The 17,223-nt window shown below is 41.9% G+C and overlaps 1 protein-coding gene across 1 annotated transcript in view; it reads left to right on the forward strand.

The window, feature by feature from the left end:
- The window catches only part of LOC129708004 (mucin-5B-like), a 37,264-nt gene that overhangs the window by 17,532 nt on the left and 2,509 nt on the right, over positions 1-17,223 (forward strand). Inside the window, exons 6-9 of the mRNA XM_055653561.1 lie at positions 8,561-8,642; positions 8,801-8,886; positions 13,140-13,344; positions 13,521-13,646. Of these exons, the coding sequence (XP_055509536.1) occupies positions 8,561-8,642; positions 8,801-8,886; positions 13,140-13,344; positions 13,521-13,646 (499 nt within the window). The remainder of the gene's footprint in view (positions 1-8,560; positions 8,643-8,800; positions 8,887-13,139; positions 13,345-13,520; positions 13,647-17,223) is intronic.

The raw sequence follows: 17,223 nt of genomic DNA on the forward strand, positions 1-17,223 counted from the left end.
TCTCACCTTAAAGTTATCCTCTCATGTATTTGATTTTCCCATCCAGGGAAAAAATATTCTGACTGTCTACTCTATCTATGCCTCTCATCATTTTATATGCTCATAGACATAGAGTCACACAGCTTGGAAGCAGGCTCTTAAGCACAGCTTGTGCATGCAAACCAAGGTGCTCCATCTACACTGGACCCACTTGCCTGCGTTTGGCCCATAATCCCTCGAAACGTTTCCATCCATGTACCCGTCCAAATGTCTTTAAAATGTTGTTATAGTTTCTACCTCAACTACCTTCTCTGGCACTCATTCCATATATCCACCACTCTCTGTGTAAAAAAGAGTCCTATTAAATCTTTCCCTTCCTTAAAACCTATGTCCTCTGGTTCTGATTCCCCTATTCTGGGTAAAAAACTCTATGCATCTACCCCATCTATCCCCCTCATGATCTTATAAATCTGTACAGGATCACCTTTTGTGCTCCCTCACTCCAAGGAATACAGCCTTAGCCTTCCCAATCTCTCCCTGTAGTTTAGTCCATCAACTCCTCGCAACATCCCCATACGCGTATCTTCACTATATTCTTTCCAGCCTAACAACATCTTTCCTATAACAGGGTGACTAAAACTGCGCACAAAACTATAAATGTAGCCTCACCTATCTATTGTACAACTATAAGATGACCTTCCAACTTCTATACTTAAAACCTTGACTGATGAAGACCAATGTGCTGAAAGCCTTCTGACCACTGTATCTACCTGTGACACAACCTTCAAGTACCTGCGCTCCCCGATCTCTTTGCTATAAAATAGTCTCCAGAGCCTTACCATTTATTGTGAAGGTCCTGCACTGGTTAGACTTCCCAAAAAGTTGCACCTCACATTTATCTGCATTAAACTCCATCATCTGCCCACTTACCCAATTAATCAAGATCCTGCTGTAATCTTTGATAACCATGTTTGCTATTTACAATACCATCCACTCTAGTATCATCTGCAAAATTACTAATCATGCCTTATACATTCTCATCCAAATTGTTGATACAAACTACAAAACAATAATGGGCCCAGCGTTGATCCTTGAGGCACATCACCAGTCAAGGGCCTCTAGTCTGAAAAACTACCTTCTACCATCACCCTCTGCTTCCTTCCATGAAGCCCAATTTTCCATCCGGTCAGCAAGCTCTCCTTTGATCAATGAGGTCTTGCCCTAACCTCTGGCATTCCAGCAAAAACAATCCAAGTCTGTCCAACCTCTCCCTGTAGGTGATGTCCCCTAATTCAGGCATCATTCTGGTAAACTTCTTCTGCACCCTTTCCAAAGCCTCCATATCTTTCTTGGAATGGGGCTACCAGATCTGCACACTATACTACAAATGCGGGGTAACCAATGTCCTGTAAAGATTTCCAGACTGTTATACTATGATATACTAACAATGTTACAAAATTTTGAGATTTAAAAAATCAAGTCTTTAATTTATCCCACCAGATAAAGCATAAAAAGAAGTTTAATTTGATGCCTAATTTACTTTCATATCTTCAGTATTAAAAACGTTATGGCCATTTTCATACTCGGAAATTGGCATCTTGTTCCCTATTGCTTTTTCATTGACAACACAAAAGCTGTGATCGAGAACATTTAAAAGCCGATAACTTTCTTAAAATTTAAGAGAACTGAAAGAAATGATCAGTTATTTTAGATTGAAGCATTCTGAAACAAATATGAAACAATCTTACTTAAATGACTTGAAATTAAAGCATATAATTAGTTAGTTACCTAATTGTAGCTAATTACAAAATTCAATTACTAGATCTAAACATCTATCCATTTCTTAAGAATAGATTAACATTTTTAAATAGCCTAAGTGTACAAATAACATTCACACAATAATTCAGAATATAACATAATTTTAAAATCTCATTGTCATGGGTTAATAGGCCAAATGGAAGGAATTTAATGTTTAATACCTGTAAATTAATGGCCATTTCAATCAACTTGCGAATGGGATTTTCTGGAATGGGACCATTTGGAATGTTGAGGTTGCGGTGAATTTATACCCCCATATCCACTGCCTGTTCGTTTGGGGACTAAATCACCGTTTCGCAACTTAAAATGTGAATTAAATACATCTTAAGAAACACGTTTATACATAAAAATAAACTACTTTCTTTTACCTGGTCCTCCATAAAATCCATCCCCGTTTTCGGCATTCACGGCTTCAGAAGGTGATTTTAAAATCATTCCAGCAATTAACTTGTCGGGTGAATTGTTTTAAAAAACACACAGAACGATTCTTTAACAACATCTTGCACTCCAACAAAATATAATTCAGGACCAGGTCGGGAAAAAACCCCGTTTTAACCCCGCCCCCCCTCAAACGCGCCAAAATCGCGCACACAGACAGAGGCAGAATTGCAGCACCGCTGAAGGTAAGTTTTGTAACATACCTAGATATACTCCCGATCTCTGAAAGCAAGCATACCATAGGCCTTCTTTACCACTCTATCTACTTGTTCTGTCACTTTCAGTGAGTTACGGACTTGAACCTCAAGATTGTTCCTTGTATCAATGCTGTTCAGGGACATGCCTTGAATTGTACATTTTCTCCTTACATTTGACTTCCCAAAGTGCAACATTTTCCCTCGCTTGAATTAAACGGCATCTGACATTTCTCTGGCCATTTCTGTAGCCGATGTATATCCCTCAAACAGAAGTGTTGCCAGCACATATATCTGCGGAACTCTACTGCTCACAGATTTCTAGCCTCAATATTGGCCTTCCACCACCATCAGTAAGCCGAATTTATACAACCAAGTCACTATTAATCCCATGTGTCTTAATCGTCTGGATCAGTCTACTGTCGGGAACTTTTTCAAATATCTTATTTAAATTCTACGTAGACCACATCTATCCCCCTACCCTGATTGTACCCCTGTACTCCTACCCTGAGTTGCCACTTCAAAAACTCAATCATCTTAATAAGACACAACCTGCATGTAGAAAGCCATGCTGACTGTTGCAAATGAACCTATTCTCTTCCACATGGGAGAAAATCCTATTCCAAAAAATCCGCTCCAATAGTTGACGTGAGGTGACGTGAGGCTCATCGACCCATGATTCCCTGGAATCTCTACCTCCCTTTTTTAAATAAGGCTATTGTTGACAGTGTGGAATAATATATTTCTTTGAATTTTGGAGACATGGAAGTAGATTTGAAGTTTGATATTCCATCATTTAACACAAACCTTTCTGATGATAATGGCCCATGTGTGATAAGCAAATGTAATAAGATCCAAAAGCAGTAACATTTTTCCTGAAGAATCATCAAACATTTTACTTTACATTTGCTATTCAGGAGACCTAAATTAATCTTGCAGTTTGACGGTGATGGAATTGAAATAAAAGCAGAAAATGTTAGCACTACTTGCCAAGTCTGGCAACATCTGTGAAGAGAAAATAAGTCAATATCATTCATTCTGTTTCTCTCTTCACAGATGTAACCTAACCTGTTGAGTATTTCTCCTTTTGTTTCAAATTTCCAGCCTCCGCAATATTCCACTTTTGTGTGATTGAAAAGAGATATTTGTTTTTTTTTTTTAATTTCAATTTCAGTTCCATAAAAAATAGATTAGAAAATAAAATATCAATGTTTGCAGTTATTTGACTGTTTTGTATTTCAATAACCAATAGAATACTAGACTAAGTGGGATCCGTTGGGTCCCATGTTCACACGGGAGGGTTGGTCCCCCGACGCAATATTCCACCTCTCCACCAATTCCAGTATTGGTGGCCAGTGGGGGGGGGGGAGGGGGGGGTGCTTTCTGGAGCGCTGGTATGGGTGTTGTTGGCTGCAGTGACTACTGGTCTCCAGAGGGCTAGTGTGAACATTGTTGGCCAAATGGATTCTTGGGGTGGCAGCTCAGTCCCTCAAGCCTGATGTGCTGGTAGCTCACTCACGGCTGGTGGGCTGGCAGTTGACTCACAGTTATTCCTTGAAATTCCATTTCAAGCAGAGTGTTAGGCCACCAAATTCAAATCCATTTTCCTACCATTTCAAGCAGGGTGCAAGGCTATCAAATTCAAGTGCAGTTTCTTACCTCTTCGAGCAGGGTGCAAGGCCACAAAATTCAAGTGCAGTTTCATACCACTTCAAGCAGGGTGCAAGGCAGTGCCTTTTCACGTCAACCCAAATCCCCCAAACAACCATTTGCAGGCAGTGCCTTTTCACTTCAACCCAAACCCCCCAAACAACCATTTGCATGCAGTGCCTTTTTACTTCAACCCAAACCTCCCAAACAACCATTTGCAGGCAGTGCCTTTTTACTTCAACCCAAACCCCCCAAACAACCATTTGTAGGCAGTGCCTTTTTACTTCAACCCATACCCCCCAAACAACCATTTGCAGGCAGTGCCTTTTTACTTGCAACAAACCAACAATATTTTCATTTTCAAACAACATTAAGGGCACTCACAGTTGAGTAGACATGTGTTCAGTGTTATTCAGAGCTCAGAGAGATGGCTTCTTCTATCTTGCAGAGACTGAGTGAGGCACACCACTTCCTGTTTTTATAGTCCCTTCCCCTGCATGGGCAGCAGAGAGAATGGCAATTTAAAAAAAAACATTAATATGTCTCTGATTTTTCATTGATGGGAAAAATCCTCTGGTCCAGGAAGGCAGAGGGGGGCTCTGAGCGAGGTGGCAAAAAATGACGGCCATAGGTGGCGGCGTTCTCTCGGAAATCTCATCACAGTGGGCCAAAAGCGGTCAAGATCAGACTTTTAGTAATATAGATAACTAAAATGTTAATTTATCAAAATTAACATCAAGGAGACAAGTGCTGGAATCTTGAGCAAATGACAAAGTGCTGCAGGAACAGTGGGGAGAACCTGGGGAGCGGATAGTTAGACAATGTTTTTTCAGACTGAATGTAGTATTGGGGAGAAGCCTGGAAATTAGTGGCAGCATGGGACAAAACCTGGCAATTGATCAGTGGAAGGTGCACATAAATGCTGGAGAAACTCAGCGGGTGCAGCAGCATCTATGGAGCGAAAGAAATAGGCGATGTTTCGGGCCGAAACCCTTCTTCAGACTGATGGGGGGTGGGGGGGAGAAGGAAGGAAAAAGGGAGGAGGAGGAGCCCGAGGGCGGAGGTATGGGAGGAGCCAGCTCGAGGGTTAAGGAAGGGTGAGGAGACAGCAAGGGCTAGGGGAGTAGGGGATGGTGTCTTTACAGGGGGCAGGGTGGGAAGACATGTAGTCTAGATAGCCATGTGAGTCAGTTGGTTTGTAGTGTATATCGGTCAGAAGTTTGTCCCCTGCAATGGAGATGGTGAGGATACAGGTGAAGGGAGTTTCAAGGACTTCAAGGTAGAACTGCAATTGACACACCTCATTTTACATGAAGACTCTTAGTTCATCTTTCTGGAGCAATAAGCTGTTAACCCTGAACTCAGTCTTTCGGGTTTGTATGTTCCGTACTTTCCATACAACTGAGAAATCTGGGTAACGTATTCCAAACAGGAGCAGAGATCGATCATCTTCCACCATTGAACTTTCAGAAAAATTATTTGTCAATAAAAATCAAGAGATTATGAACATAAAGACATTGAAACTAGCAGGCTTTGTTGACTGGTATATGTGGAAAACAGATCTCAAAACAGCGTGTCGTAAACCTTGCTCTCTGGCCCATGGCACACCAAAGCTCTAACACAGCAACAAGATCAAATACTCAAAATAACTCGCTCTCAATAGCTCAGGGGTCACAGTTAGTGCAGTCAGGGTGGGGCGGCAAAGAAAACCCAGGCACCAGACCAGAAGTGAGCTAGAAAGTAGAATATTCTCCAGTCTGAAATCAATGAGGAGAATATAAATAACTAGCGATTTTGAGATTGACGAGATGGTGCTGAGGTGCTTGAAAAATATTAAGGTGGATTAATCCCTTGTGTCTGATGGGATCTATCCCAGGTTATTGAAGGGGGCAAAAGAGGATATTGCTGGGGTCTTGAGAAGGATCTTTGTTTCCTCTCTAGCCATGGGTGACATCCTGGAAGTCCATTGTTCAAGAAAGGAATTAGAGAGAATCCAGGGAAGTATAGGCTGGCGAGCCTCACATTAGTGGTAGAAACTATTGAAGACAATTCTTTGAGATAGAATGTACTCCCATTTGGAAGACAATGAGCTAATTAGGGACAGCCAGCATGGCTTTGTACATGTCAGGTCATGTCTCACTAACTTGATTGAGCTTTTTGAGGAGGTAACAAAAGAATTTGATGTAGATAGGCAGTAGATAGTTTTTTTTATACATGGATTTTAGTAAGACTTTTGATAATATCCCTCAGGATTCATGGTGACTTGGTTGTATGGATTCAGAACTGGATTATTCATAGAAGTCAGCGGGCTGTGGTGGAAGGTAGATTCTAGCTGGAGTACCGCAGGGATTTGTGCTGGAATCGCTGCTGTTTGTGATATATATTGATGACCTAGATGTAAATATAGATGGTTTAGTGAGTAAGTTTGCTGATGACACAAAAATTGGAACATTTTGGATTTGGAAGATAGTGAGGAATGCTGTCAGAAGATACAGCGGGATATAGATCAGCTGGAGAAATGGGAGGAGAAATGGTAGTTGAAATTTAACCTGAGCAAGTACGAGGTGTTCCACTTTCAAAGGTTGAAAGTAAGGAGAGAGTATACAATAGCAATAACAGCAAAATCCTTAACAGTATTGAAGTGCAGAGGGATCTTGGATTAAGTTCATAGCTCACTAAAGGTGGTAGAACATGTAAATAGGTTGGTACAGAAGGATATGGTATGCTTGCGTATGTGTGCTATGCAAGGGATATTGAATATAAGAGTCAGGAAGTCATGATGCAGCTCTATAGGCCTTTGGCTAGGCCGCATGTGGAATATTGGGTGCAGTTCTGGTTGCCCCAATATAGGAAGGATGTGGAAGTTGTGGAGAGGGTGTAGAGGAAGTTTACCAGCACGCTGCCTGGATTAGTGAGTTTCAGCTATAGAGATAGGCTGGATAGATTTGGATTTTTTTACTCCTGAACATTCGAGGTTGAGGGGAGACTTGAAAGAAGTATATACAATTATGAGTGGCATAAATAGGGTAGACAATCAGATTATTTTCCCCAGGGTGGAAAATCCAACAGTAGAAGGCATAGCTATAAGGTGAGAGTGAGAAAGTTTTATGGGGATATGCAGGACATGTTTTTTATACAGAGTGTGGTGGGGGCCTGAAACACATAGCCAGAGGTGGTGCTGGAAGCATGTACCATAGTGGTATTTAAGTCTTTTAGATAGGCATGTGGAAGTGCAGGGAATAGAGGGGTATGGATAATGTACAGGCAGATAAAATCAGTTTGACTAGGCATCATGGTCAGCACAAACATTGTTCTATGTAGAGTATCACACAATATGAATGCTTCAATTTTATGCAATATTCTACTACATTGTATGCATAGGACAGATGTTAAAACCATTCCATCTGATTTAGAAAGCTGTACAAACCATTGTTACAAACATTTCCTTTCCTGACAGTGACAGTCATTGCTAGAGATAACAGGAAGACAACACTTTCAATAAATGTTACTGCTGATAACAAATTATTTCCATTACATTGTATTCTTGTATTCTTGTATTCAAATTTTATTGTCGTTGCCTCACTTTGAGACAACGAAATGAATTTCCCGTACAGCAGTATCGTTAAAAAAAATCACAAGAAAAATAATAAAAATAAATAATAAATAAATAATAAAACATATTAAAAAAAATAAAATTGAAATTGAATTAAAAATTTAACAAAAGCACAAACACAAAAAGTCCACAACACAACATAACATAAATGGCACCCAGGTGAGGACGGCACCATAGTCCAGCCAGCCTCCCCTCCGTGTCCATCCGTAGTCGGGGCCTTCCGAGCACCTGCAGTCGCCGCCCCGGGTGGCCCGATGTTCAGGCCCTCACGCCGGGCTGGTGGAACGCTGACGCCGAGCCCCGACGGTGAGCATCCTCCTCCTCAGCGGCCCGGACCTTCTGATCAGCCGCCTCCCGCTGCCGGAGTCTGCCGCTCCTGAGTCCACAGGTCGAGCTGGGCAGAGTCACAGGACCCCGCGCTGTCCATCAGCGCCGCCCGCGTTGGGAGCTCTGCAAACCGCAGCTCCTTGATGTTGGTGCAGCAGGTCCAGCACTCCGGGCTCCAGACGGCGACCCCCGGTAAGGCATCGCCAGCCCCGCGATGTTCCAGCGCTGTCCCGCCGCTGCTGGAGCTCCGGTCGATCCCGGCAGGAAAGGCCGCGCCAATCCAGGTAGGTAGGCCGCTGTGGGGGGGGGGGGGGGGGAGGACGCGACTCGAATAATAGTCGCGTCCTCACCAGGAAGCGGCTGAAGGACGGTATCCCCCGCACCGTGCCCTCTTCCCCCCACATAAAGACACCAAAAAAACACAAAAAAAACAAAAAAAAAACATATCACATAAAACTGCGAAACTATAAATATTTCCATGAATTATATAGTACACTAGTTATAGTTAGACTTAACTATAGTTATTATTGCCTTTATTCAGGTCAATCTTCATTCTCGATATAATGCGAAGTTATGTGGTCTCTGTGGCAATTTTCCTGCAGGCCAAAAATTTGATGCCGTGCGTAAGTGAAATTCTAATTGGATATCAGATAGAACAATTAAATCATTAAATCTCAGTAATCATTCATATTTCATTGGATTGGCAAATATTATGTAAGCTATTCTACAAACTAATGAAAAAATGAAACTTACTTTCTCTCTGCAATGTTTTTTTGTTTAGTCACTGTCTTTCAATATCAGTTGAGTGCTTCAAATGACCCCTGTGAGACCATCATTTCAGAGAAAACAAAATGCGCAAAGGCTCAAGTAAGTTACATACTTTAAAAAGGAAAATGCAATACGCTCTGAGGAAAGCCTTGGGGGAATTACTAGATTTCTCATTTTCGAGGGGTTTAAAACTAATAAGGATATATAGATACATTTAAGTTGCACTCAGAACTGCTCTCCATAAGTATATATCTATAATCGTGCATATTACTTTGTACTTGGTGCCAAAATATTTCAGGTAATGTGTTTTTTCATTATCATTATCGATAACTATTATATTTGAAACTTTAAAATGTAAACATATATTTCTAATACAAGAATCTTCCATTAGAACAATTCCTCAATATTTAAATTACAAGCAATTAATTTATAGAAACCTTTAACTACAAAATGGATTAGACAGCAGCTGATTCATCCAAGAATTTGCCCATGGCCCATTTCTTCAACCCGCACAATTCGATGCTTCTTTCCACAAACTAATAATATTTCTGGTGCCTTTCACATGGCGGTTTGTTGGAGAGTATAGCAGGAAGCATTAATACATAGTCATTTTATCGTGACCAAAGCCGAATTTTGAAAGAGATTCATTTTGCCAGCTTGATGTTTGGAGGTATGCAATTGTTGGCTGGTTGAGGTGGTTGGCATTAATATAAATATTGTGTCAAACCTGAGGAATTTCTGGATACAAAATATTCAATTTCAAGAATTCTGGTGGTTAACAATTGTCAAATGCAAGGGAGGATAATCACAAACAGCACCATTATAATTAGGAGCATATGCTTCTTGTGCAGACCCCCCCCCCAAAAAAAAAACCAAAAAAAAAACCCATTACAGCCAGCAAATGGTCATTATGAATGACCCTTTAAATAGTGACATTGCATTTTTGGCAGATTACTTTGTAACTACCAGCGTAAAGGATTCGTGAGTGGCTAAATATGTATGCAACAAAAGGAAAATAAGGTAGATAAAGGTGGTAGTTCATGCAGGAATCAATAAAAGATGAGACAACTTTCACAGAAATATGTTGAAGTATTAGGAAAATAATGTAAATTATGTTAATTTATGGATTATTCCTAATATCACATGCTGGGGCATTTGCTAAGAATAAGGTTGTGTCTGTCTTCAGAAAGAAGACAAGGGATAAATTATGGAAGTAAAAGAAACATAAGTGTGACACCAATGTCTCCATTTGTGTAGTGAATGGATAGAGAAGAAAGTAAACAGATTACATATAGCAGAAAGGAAGGATCAGGAATTTGATCTGGAAAGAAGGAAATGAATAATTTAATATACAAACAAGAAAAGGCAATTTTAATATCAAACATCCATGAGGAAACTAGCAGAACTGGATGCATTGCCTGTTGGATTTTAATATCCGTAATAGGGAAAATAGCCTATTTAATATTCTCATATCCCTAGTAAGTGAGTATTAAACCAATGTGTGCTGCATGATATTATAGCTATTTGTCTGATTAGTAATATGAACATTATTTAAAATGTTACTAATTGCTAGAACTAGGAAATGCAGTATAGGGTGCTTTTACTCCCCTTTCCATCCCCATTCTGTTCTTTCTGTTCTGGGCCTCCTCCATTGCCAGGTTGAGGCCACACACAAATTGGAGGAATGGCACCTCATATTTTGCTATGAATTCACGAGTAAGAAAGGGTGAAAGAGTAAATTAGGGTGCACGGAATCAAGGGATATGGGGAGAAAGCAGGAACAGGGTACTATTTTTTGATGGTCAGCCATGATCATATTGAATGGCGGTGCTGGCTCAAAGATTGAATGGCCTACTCCTGCACTTAATTTCTATGTTTCTATGTATCCCTCTAGGGTTCAGACCAGTCTCTAGCCAAAAATTGGTCTATCAGGGAACTTCCTCCCCTGCGCTCATCTGTTGCTGACCCTGATTTGACCTGTGTTTTTCTTTCTTGCTTCCAGTTTTTTTTTCTCTCCCACTTTCCTTACTACAATTAGTCTGAATCAAAATGTTAAGCTGTTTCATTTAGGAGTGTTGGTTAGATTGCTCAGCATGTCATGCAAAATGGATAGAATTTGCCAGAGATGCTCAATCCATCGTCTGTCACCTATGCATTTTCTCCAGAGATGCTGCCTGACATGCTGAGTTACTCCAGCATTTTGTGCCTATCTTTGTTATAAACCAGCATTTATTTATTTTTATTACATTAATGATGAATTGAATGTTGTTGGGAAATTGTATCCATTTTGCATGATGCTGAGCAACCTAAGCAACACTCCCAAATGCAACAGCTTCATAAAAGATTAATTATTAATTTTACTAAATAAATTTTACTCCATGTAAATAATGTTGGCATAAATCTGTTGCAGTAACAACTGTTGGAAAAACAGGGAAGCTGCTAACTGTGGAGTTGAAGATGTGCAATAAGAGTGCAATAATTGTAGATATTTAATAATGAGTAAGAAAACATCCTTTGTAAAGAACATTAGAAATCCTATAGCTGCCTCACAGCTGGCATGGTCATTTATTACAATACTAGAGAGAGATGGAGAGGATTCAGCCATTTCCATTTATGTTGACACAAACTGAAGAAAAAAGTAGACAAAAAGTTGTGTATGGGCAATAGAAGTACATGAAGCTAAATTACCAAACTTAACCATATTGTACCTGGTACATGTTGCGCCCAAAATATGCCTCCTGTTTTAATCCTATGGGGGAGAATAATGTGGTGTGGGGAGAATAAAACTAGTATTAATGTATGATTAGCATAAATGGGTGCTTGATAGTTGCCACAGACATGGTGGGCCAAAGAGCTTGATTTAATGCTGTTCTTGTGGCCAAAGCAGTTTACATTAAGGACACAATCTCCAGCTACTGAAACATAAATCCATTCATGGCTAAAGAGATAAGGGATAACTTTATTAAAAAATATATAGGTAACTGGAAAAAACAGCCTAGAAACTGCCCACCAGGACAATACAATCAGCAACAAAATGTGATATAGAAATTTTACGCATGAAGAAATTTGGAAAGGAAAGCCAAAGAGATTTTCTGCATTTTGTGCAAAAAGAATGGTCAGGAACAATGTAGATATGTTGCAAATTGATAAAAGTGGCATGCCAAACATGCCAAAAAAACAAATACTGAAATTAGAAATTGGCTTCATCAAAATCATCTTCAGGATGGTGAAGTATCCAATGGACTGAAAAAGTGCCTGCTTTCCTGGCTCCTAAAGTTTCCTACCTGGATTTTAAAACATGAATATTACAGATGTCTTGACTTTAATCTATCTATGTCATCTTGATTGAGGAACTATTCAATTTGTTTATTAAAATGACTAAGGACTTTATGGCCCACTGAGTCCAGCCGGTCACACTAGTTCCATATTCTCCCATTTGCTCATCCATTCCCTGCACGCTAGGAACAATTTATGGAGGCCAATTAACCTACACAACTCGCACATATTTGGGATGTGGGAGGAAACTGTTCCAGGAGACAAAGGTAAAAATGTTGAAATTTCCTCATAATTGGCAATTAATTTTCAATGTGGGATTATTAGATTTTTGTTACCCAGAGGTATTATACAATGTAAATTTATGGGGAAATTCCACTGTTCAACCAATACATCACTGGCAAAATAAGCTTAAAGATAAATATTTCCATGTTACATTCATGCCTATCAGTTTCCTCCTCTCCCATAAACATTTGATATCCGCTTCAAATTGGCCGCATTCATATTGGACACAAATCAGAAGATATTCTAGGTTTCCTATCACTCCTTTGGATTCATCACCTTTAATTAGTTTTGATAGAACGGTTTTCCATATGTATGCATCTTCAGTTATTTCCTGAAATAAACATATTTCAGAGATGAGAATTTTTAAGGTGAGGGGGGAAGGATTTAATAGGAACCTGAAGGGCAATATTTGTACACAAAGGGTGGTGGGTATATAGAACGAGCTATCAGAGGAGGTAGTTGAGTCAGCTCCTATCATGTTTAAAAGACAATTGGACAGGTACATAGATAGGATAGGTTTAGAAGGATATGGGTCAAATGCAAGTGGGTGAGACTATTGTAGTTGGGGCTTGGAGGTTGGCATGGGCAAGTTGGGCCAAAGCACCTGTTTCCATGACTATGAGATTTCGGGTACCATTTGACACTCCTCAGGATTTATGACCACAAGATATGAATAGTGATAGTACTTAGGGTTAACTTTTTAAACCATGCAACCTATTTGAAGAGGGCAGTGCATTGTTTTCTGATACTGTTTGCAATGTTCATTATTGTGACTCTCCTCTTTTAATGTTCAGGACTGTAAAAAGTTACAGAACTATTTCCAGAAATGCACTACCAGCGACATTTTAAGGAAATATATGCAAATTTGTCTGAAGGATGTTTGCTCTCAGGAAGCTGGACAAATTAACATTGTATGCAATACTTTTGAAGAAACAGCACGCCAGTGTGCAACAGCAACTTATAGTCAATGGCAAAATTGGCGGAATGATTTAAAATGTGGTAAGTTACCTCAGCTGACTGGTATATTAACTTTAACTAAACTCTTTCAAATATCTGTGGATTTGCTATTTTTATTTTAATCTTCCTGAATAAGCTGACAAATAAGAATGTTATGATCATCTTTTAGTGCTGGACTATAGTTCAATTTATAAAATCAATTCTCTTTTTTTTTCCAGCACCACCTAGTTGCCCAGAGAATCAAGTTTATAAAGAGTATGGATCCTCCTGCATTCCAACCTGTACTGACCCAGATCCCCAAAGTCAATGTGATAAATGTGTGAATACATGTGATTGTCCAGAAGGTATGTTTGGGTATTAAATGGGTGAATTAAATAAAATGTAATCTATCTATATACTTTTAAAACTCTGTGTGGGTGTGTGTGTATGTGTGTGTGTGTGTCAGATGCAGCCTTTGATTCCTAGGTCCACCAAACCCACACGCTGAAACTCCGTGATTTCTTCCATTTCGCTAGCTAATTCACTTTTACATTCACTCATGCACTCCTCAAAACATTTAGACATTTTTATGTACACATTTAAAAATAAAATCCTCCCCCCACTCACTCATTTTGTCGCCGCCTGCTGGCCACCCACCATAACTCAGTACTCGAGGTCTGAAGCGCTCTGCTCGAAAAACGCCGACATTTTTCCATACTGCTGGTGCCCGGCCTGGCTCTGCCACGCTGCTTCAAGCCAAACATCGGAAGTTCAACCACTGCTTTTCGCCCTCGGGCGAAAAGCAGTGGGGGAACAGCCAGCGTGACAGAGCCGGCGTGTCAGAAGCGCCGAGGATGCGAGGCCTCACAGTCTCTGATGGGGCCGCTTTCACAGATTTTACCGTCAGCGGCACGGACAACTTCGGATCCAGTAGCAGAGTGGCTCCGTTAATGCATTCATCCCACAGTGAGTTCAGTTCGGTAACAACACCCCCCCTCCTCTCCCCCCTCCCCGTACTCGGGGTCTGAAGCACGTTCGGGGACCAGACCCAACGGGTCAGCACTTGCTCTAGTATACATTTAAAACTGTGTGTGTGTGTGGGGGGGTCATTTTGCCTTTGAAATGTATCTCCTCGAAAACTAGACGCAAAAACTTGTGAGATTTTTACATATTTCGGTAGGGATTTAACATGATTTGAGAAACCATTCCTCTCTAAATTTGGTCAATTATTACCCAAGATTTTGAATAAAATTGTTCACAAAACTCACTTTTTAAAATAGAATTGCCGCTTGCCAGCTGCTGACATCACAATGCCCACATGCCCACCAATCAAGCCCCACCTGCCCCCTGGCCCCGCCCACTGCCGCTGTGCATTAATGCAGCTGCTGTCAACGCGCATGCGCAGTTTTCCACGAGGTACATTATTCCACGCCCCCCCCCCCCACCGTTCTTTGAAAGATCGAGAAAGTTCTGCAACAAAGATCCTATAGCCAGTGGCGGACTGGGTCTAAAATATATGGTTTGTCAGGAGACAAAGGGCCCACTTGATATAGGGGGCCCACTTCATCAGGGGCCCACTTGCCATTGGGCAAGCTGACACTCTGGCTGGTTCGCCACTGCCTATAGCTCCGCTTTAGGACCTTTATTCTGCAAATCATGAGCTCAGAGGCGCCCACACGCTGAAGAACTTTTCTCGCTGCCAGTGCAGCTTGTGTAGCCATGCACCTTCCCCTCCCCCGCCCGCTCAGCTGCTGGTTTCCAGACAGTCAGGCCGCCGCGCACTCACTCGCCCCGCTCTCCCCCCCCTCCTCCTCTTCTCACCTCCTCCCCTCTCCTCCCTCCCTCTCCCTCTCCCCTCACCTCTCTACCGGTCACAGGGGATGATCTCCACTCCGTGTCCGCAGCGCAACCGTAATGCTGGTGGAAGCCACAATCGGCCGGTCCTCCACTGCTTTAGGCAGCTCAGCAAAGAGCCTATAGCGCGCTATAGGATCCTATAGGAGCTTTGGTCCTCAGATCGGGCCCCCTTGACCTGCCGCCCCCCCGCCCGCCCCTCTCCTCTCTCCCCCCCCTCCTCCTCTCTCTCCCCCTCTCTCCCCCTATCTCTCCCCCCTCTCTCTCTCTCCCCCCTCCTCTCTCTCTCTCTCCCCCTTCCTCTCCCCTGTTCCCCTACAGCCTCCCCTACCCCCTCCCTTCACCCTCATCCCCTCCCCCCTACCTTCCCCATCCCCTACCCTTCCCCCCTCTCCCTCCCTTATCCCCTCTCAGCCCCCCTCTCTTCCTCTCTCTCTCCTCCCCCCTCTCTCTCTCCCTTCCTTCCCCCTCACCCACCCTCCCTCTCCTCCTCCCCTCCACCCCCCTCCCCCTCTGTCTCTTGCCCCTCTATCTCTGTCCCTGCCTCTCTCTCTCTCTCTCTCTCCCCCCCTTTCTCTCTCTCTCTCTCTCCCCCCCCCTCACTCTCTACCCCCCCCTCCCCCCCCCCCCCCCCCCCCCCCCCCCCCCCCCCCCCCACGGGTCTGCACTTGGTTTAGTGACATCTTAAATTTCTGGCAACTGCACAGGGAAAAAAATCCCAAAACAATGCTGTGTCTGTGACATGCAGAGTATAGGGATTACTGGAACTCAGTAATATAAAAATGCATATAACACTGCAAAGATTAGTGGGAAGCATGAGGATTGGGAAGCTTTTAGAAAAATGATAGAAGGTAACTAAAAAGGAAATATGGGGAGAAAAAATGAAATATGAAAGTAAGCTAGCCAATAATAGGATATTAAGAGGATTGAGGATATTAAAAGTCTCTTCAGATATATAAAAGAGTAAGAAAGAAGCAATAGTGGACATTGGAATTTAGCTGGAAAAGTGATAATAGGGAATAAAGAAATGGCAGAGCAATTGATTAACCTTTTCCCATGTATCGTCACTGTGGAAGACACCAACAACATGCTTGAAATTCGAGAGTCAGGGGGTGGGAGTTAGTGGAGTGGCTATTACTAAGGAGAAGGTGCTTAGGAAGCTGAAGGTGGGTAAGTCATCCGGACCGAATGGACTGCATCCCAGGGTTCTGAAAGAGATGGTTGCAGAGATTGTGGAGGCATTCGTTGTGATCTTTCAAGAGTCAGGTGTGTTTCCATACGAATAGAACATTGCACATAATACTTTGTTATTCAAGAAGGGAGCAAAGCAGAAGAGTCGGTTAGCCTGACTTTAGTAGTTGGTAAGATGTTAGAGTCCATTATAAAGGATGAAGTTTCTAAGTACTTTAAGCTCATGATAAAATAGGCCGAAGATAGCATGGTTTTGTGTAGGGGAGATCTTGCCTGACAAACCAATTGAAAATGTTTGAGGAAGTAAATATCAGGATAGGCAAAGGAGAGTCAGTGGATGTTCAGAAGACCTTTGATAAGGTGTTGCATGTGAGGCTGCTAAAGATGATGAGAGCCTGTGGTATCGGGGAAGATACTAGCATGGATAATAGGTTGGCTGGATGGCACATGGCAAAGAGTAGTAAAAAAGGGGGCTTTTCGTGGTTGGCTGCCAATGACCAGTGGTGTTCCGCAGGAGTTGTGCTCCGGCCACTAGGTTGTAAATCAATTATTTGAATGAGGGAATGGAAGGCTTTGTGGCTATGTTTGAGATGATATGAAGGTAAGTAGAGGGGTAGGTAGTGTAGAGAAAGCAGGGACCCTGCAGAAGGCTGAGAAGTGACATATGGAGTACAGTGTAGCAAAGTATGGATTCATGCATTTTGGTAGGAGGAATAACGTGATAGACTATTTTCTAAATGGGGAGAGAATTCAGTAATCGGAGGTGCAAAGGGACTTGGGAGTGCTGGTGCAGGATTCTCAAAAAGTTAATTTGCAAGTCGAATCAGTAGTAAGGAAGGCAAATGCAATGCTAGCATTTATTTCACGAGGACTAGAATATAAAAACAGGGCTGTAAT

This window comes from Leucoraja erinacea, chromosome 22 (genome assembly GCF_028641065.1).
Source record: "Leucoraja erinacea ecotype New England chromosome 22, Leri_hhj_1, whole genome shotgun sequence".
Lineage (NCBI taxonomy): Eukaryota > Metazoa > Chordata > Chondrichthyes > Rajiformes > Rajidae > Leucoraja > Leucoraja erinaceus.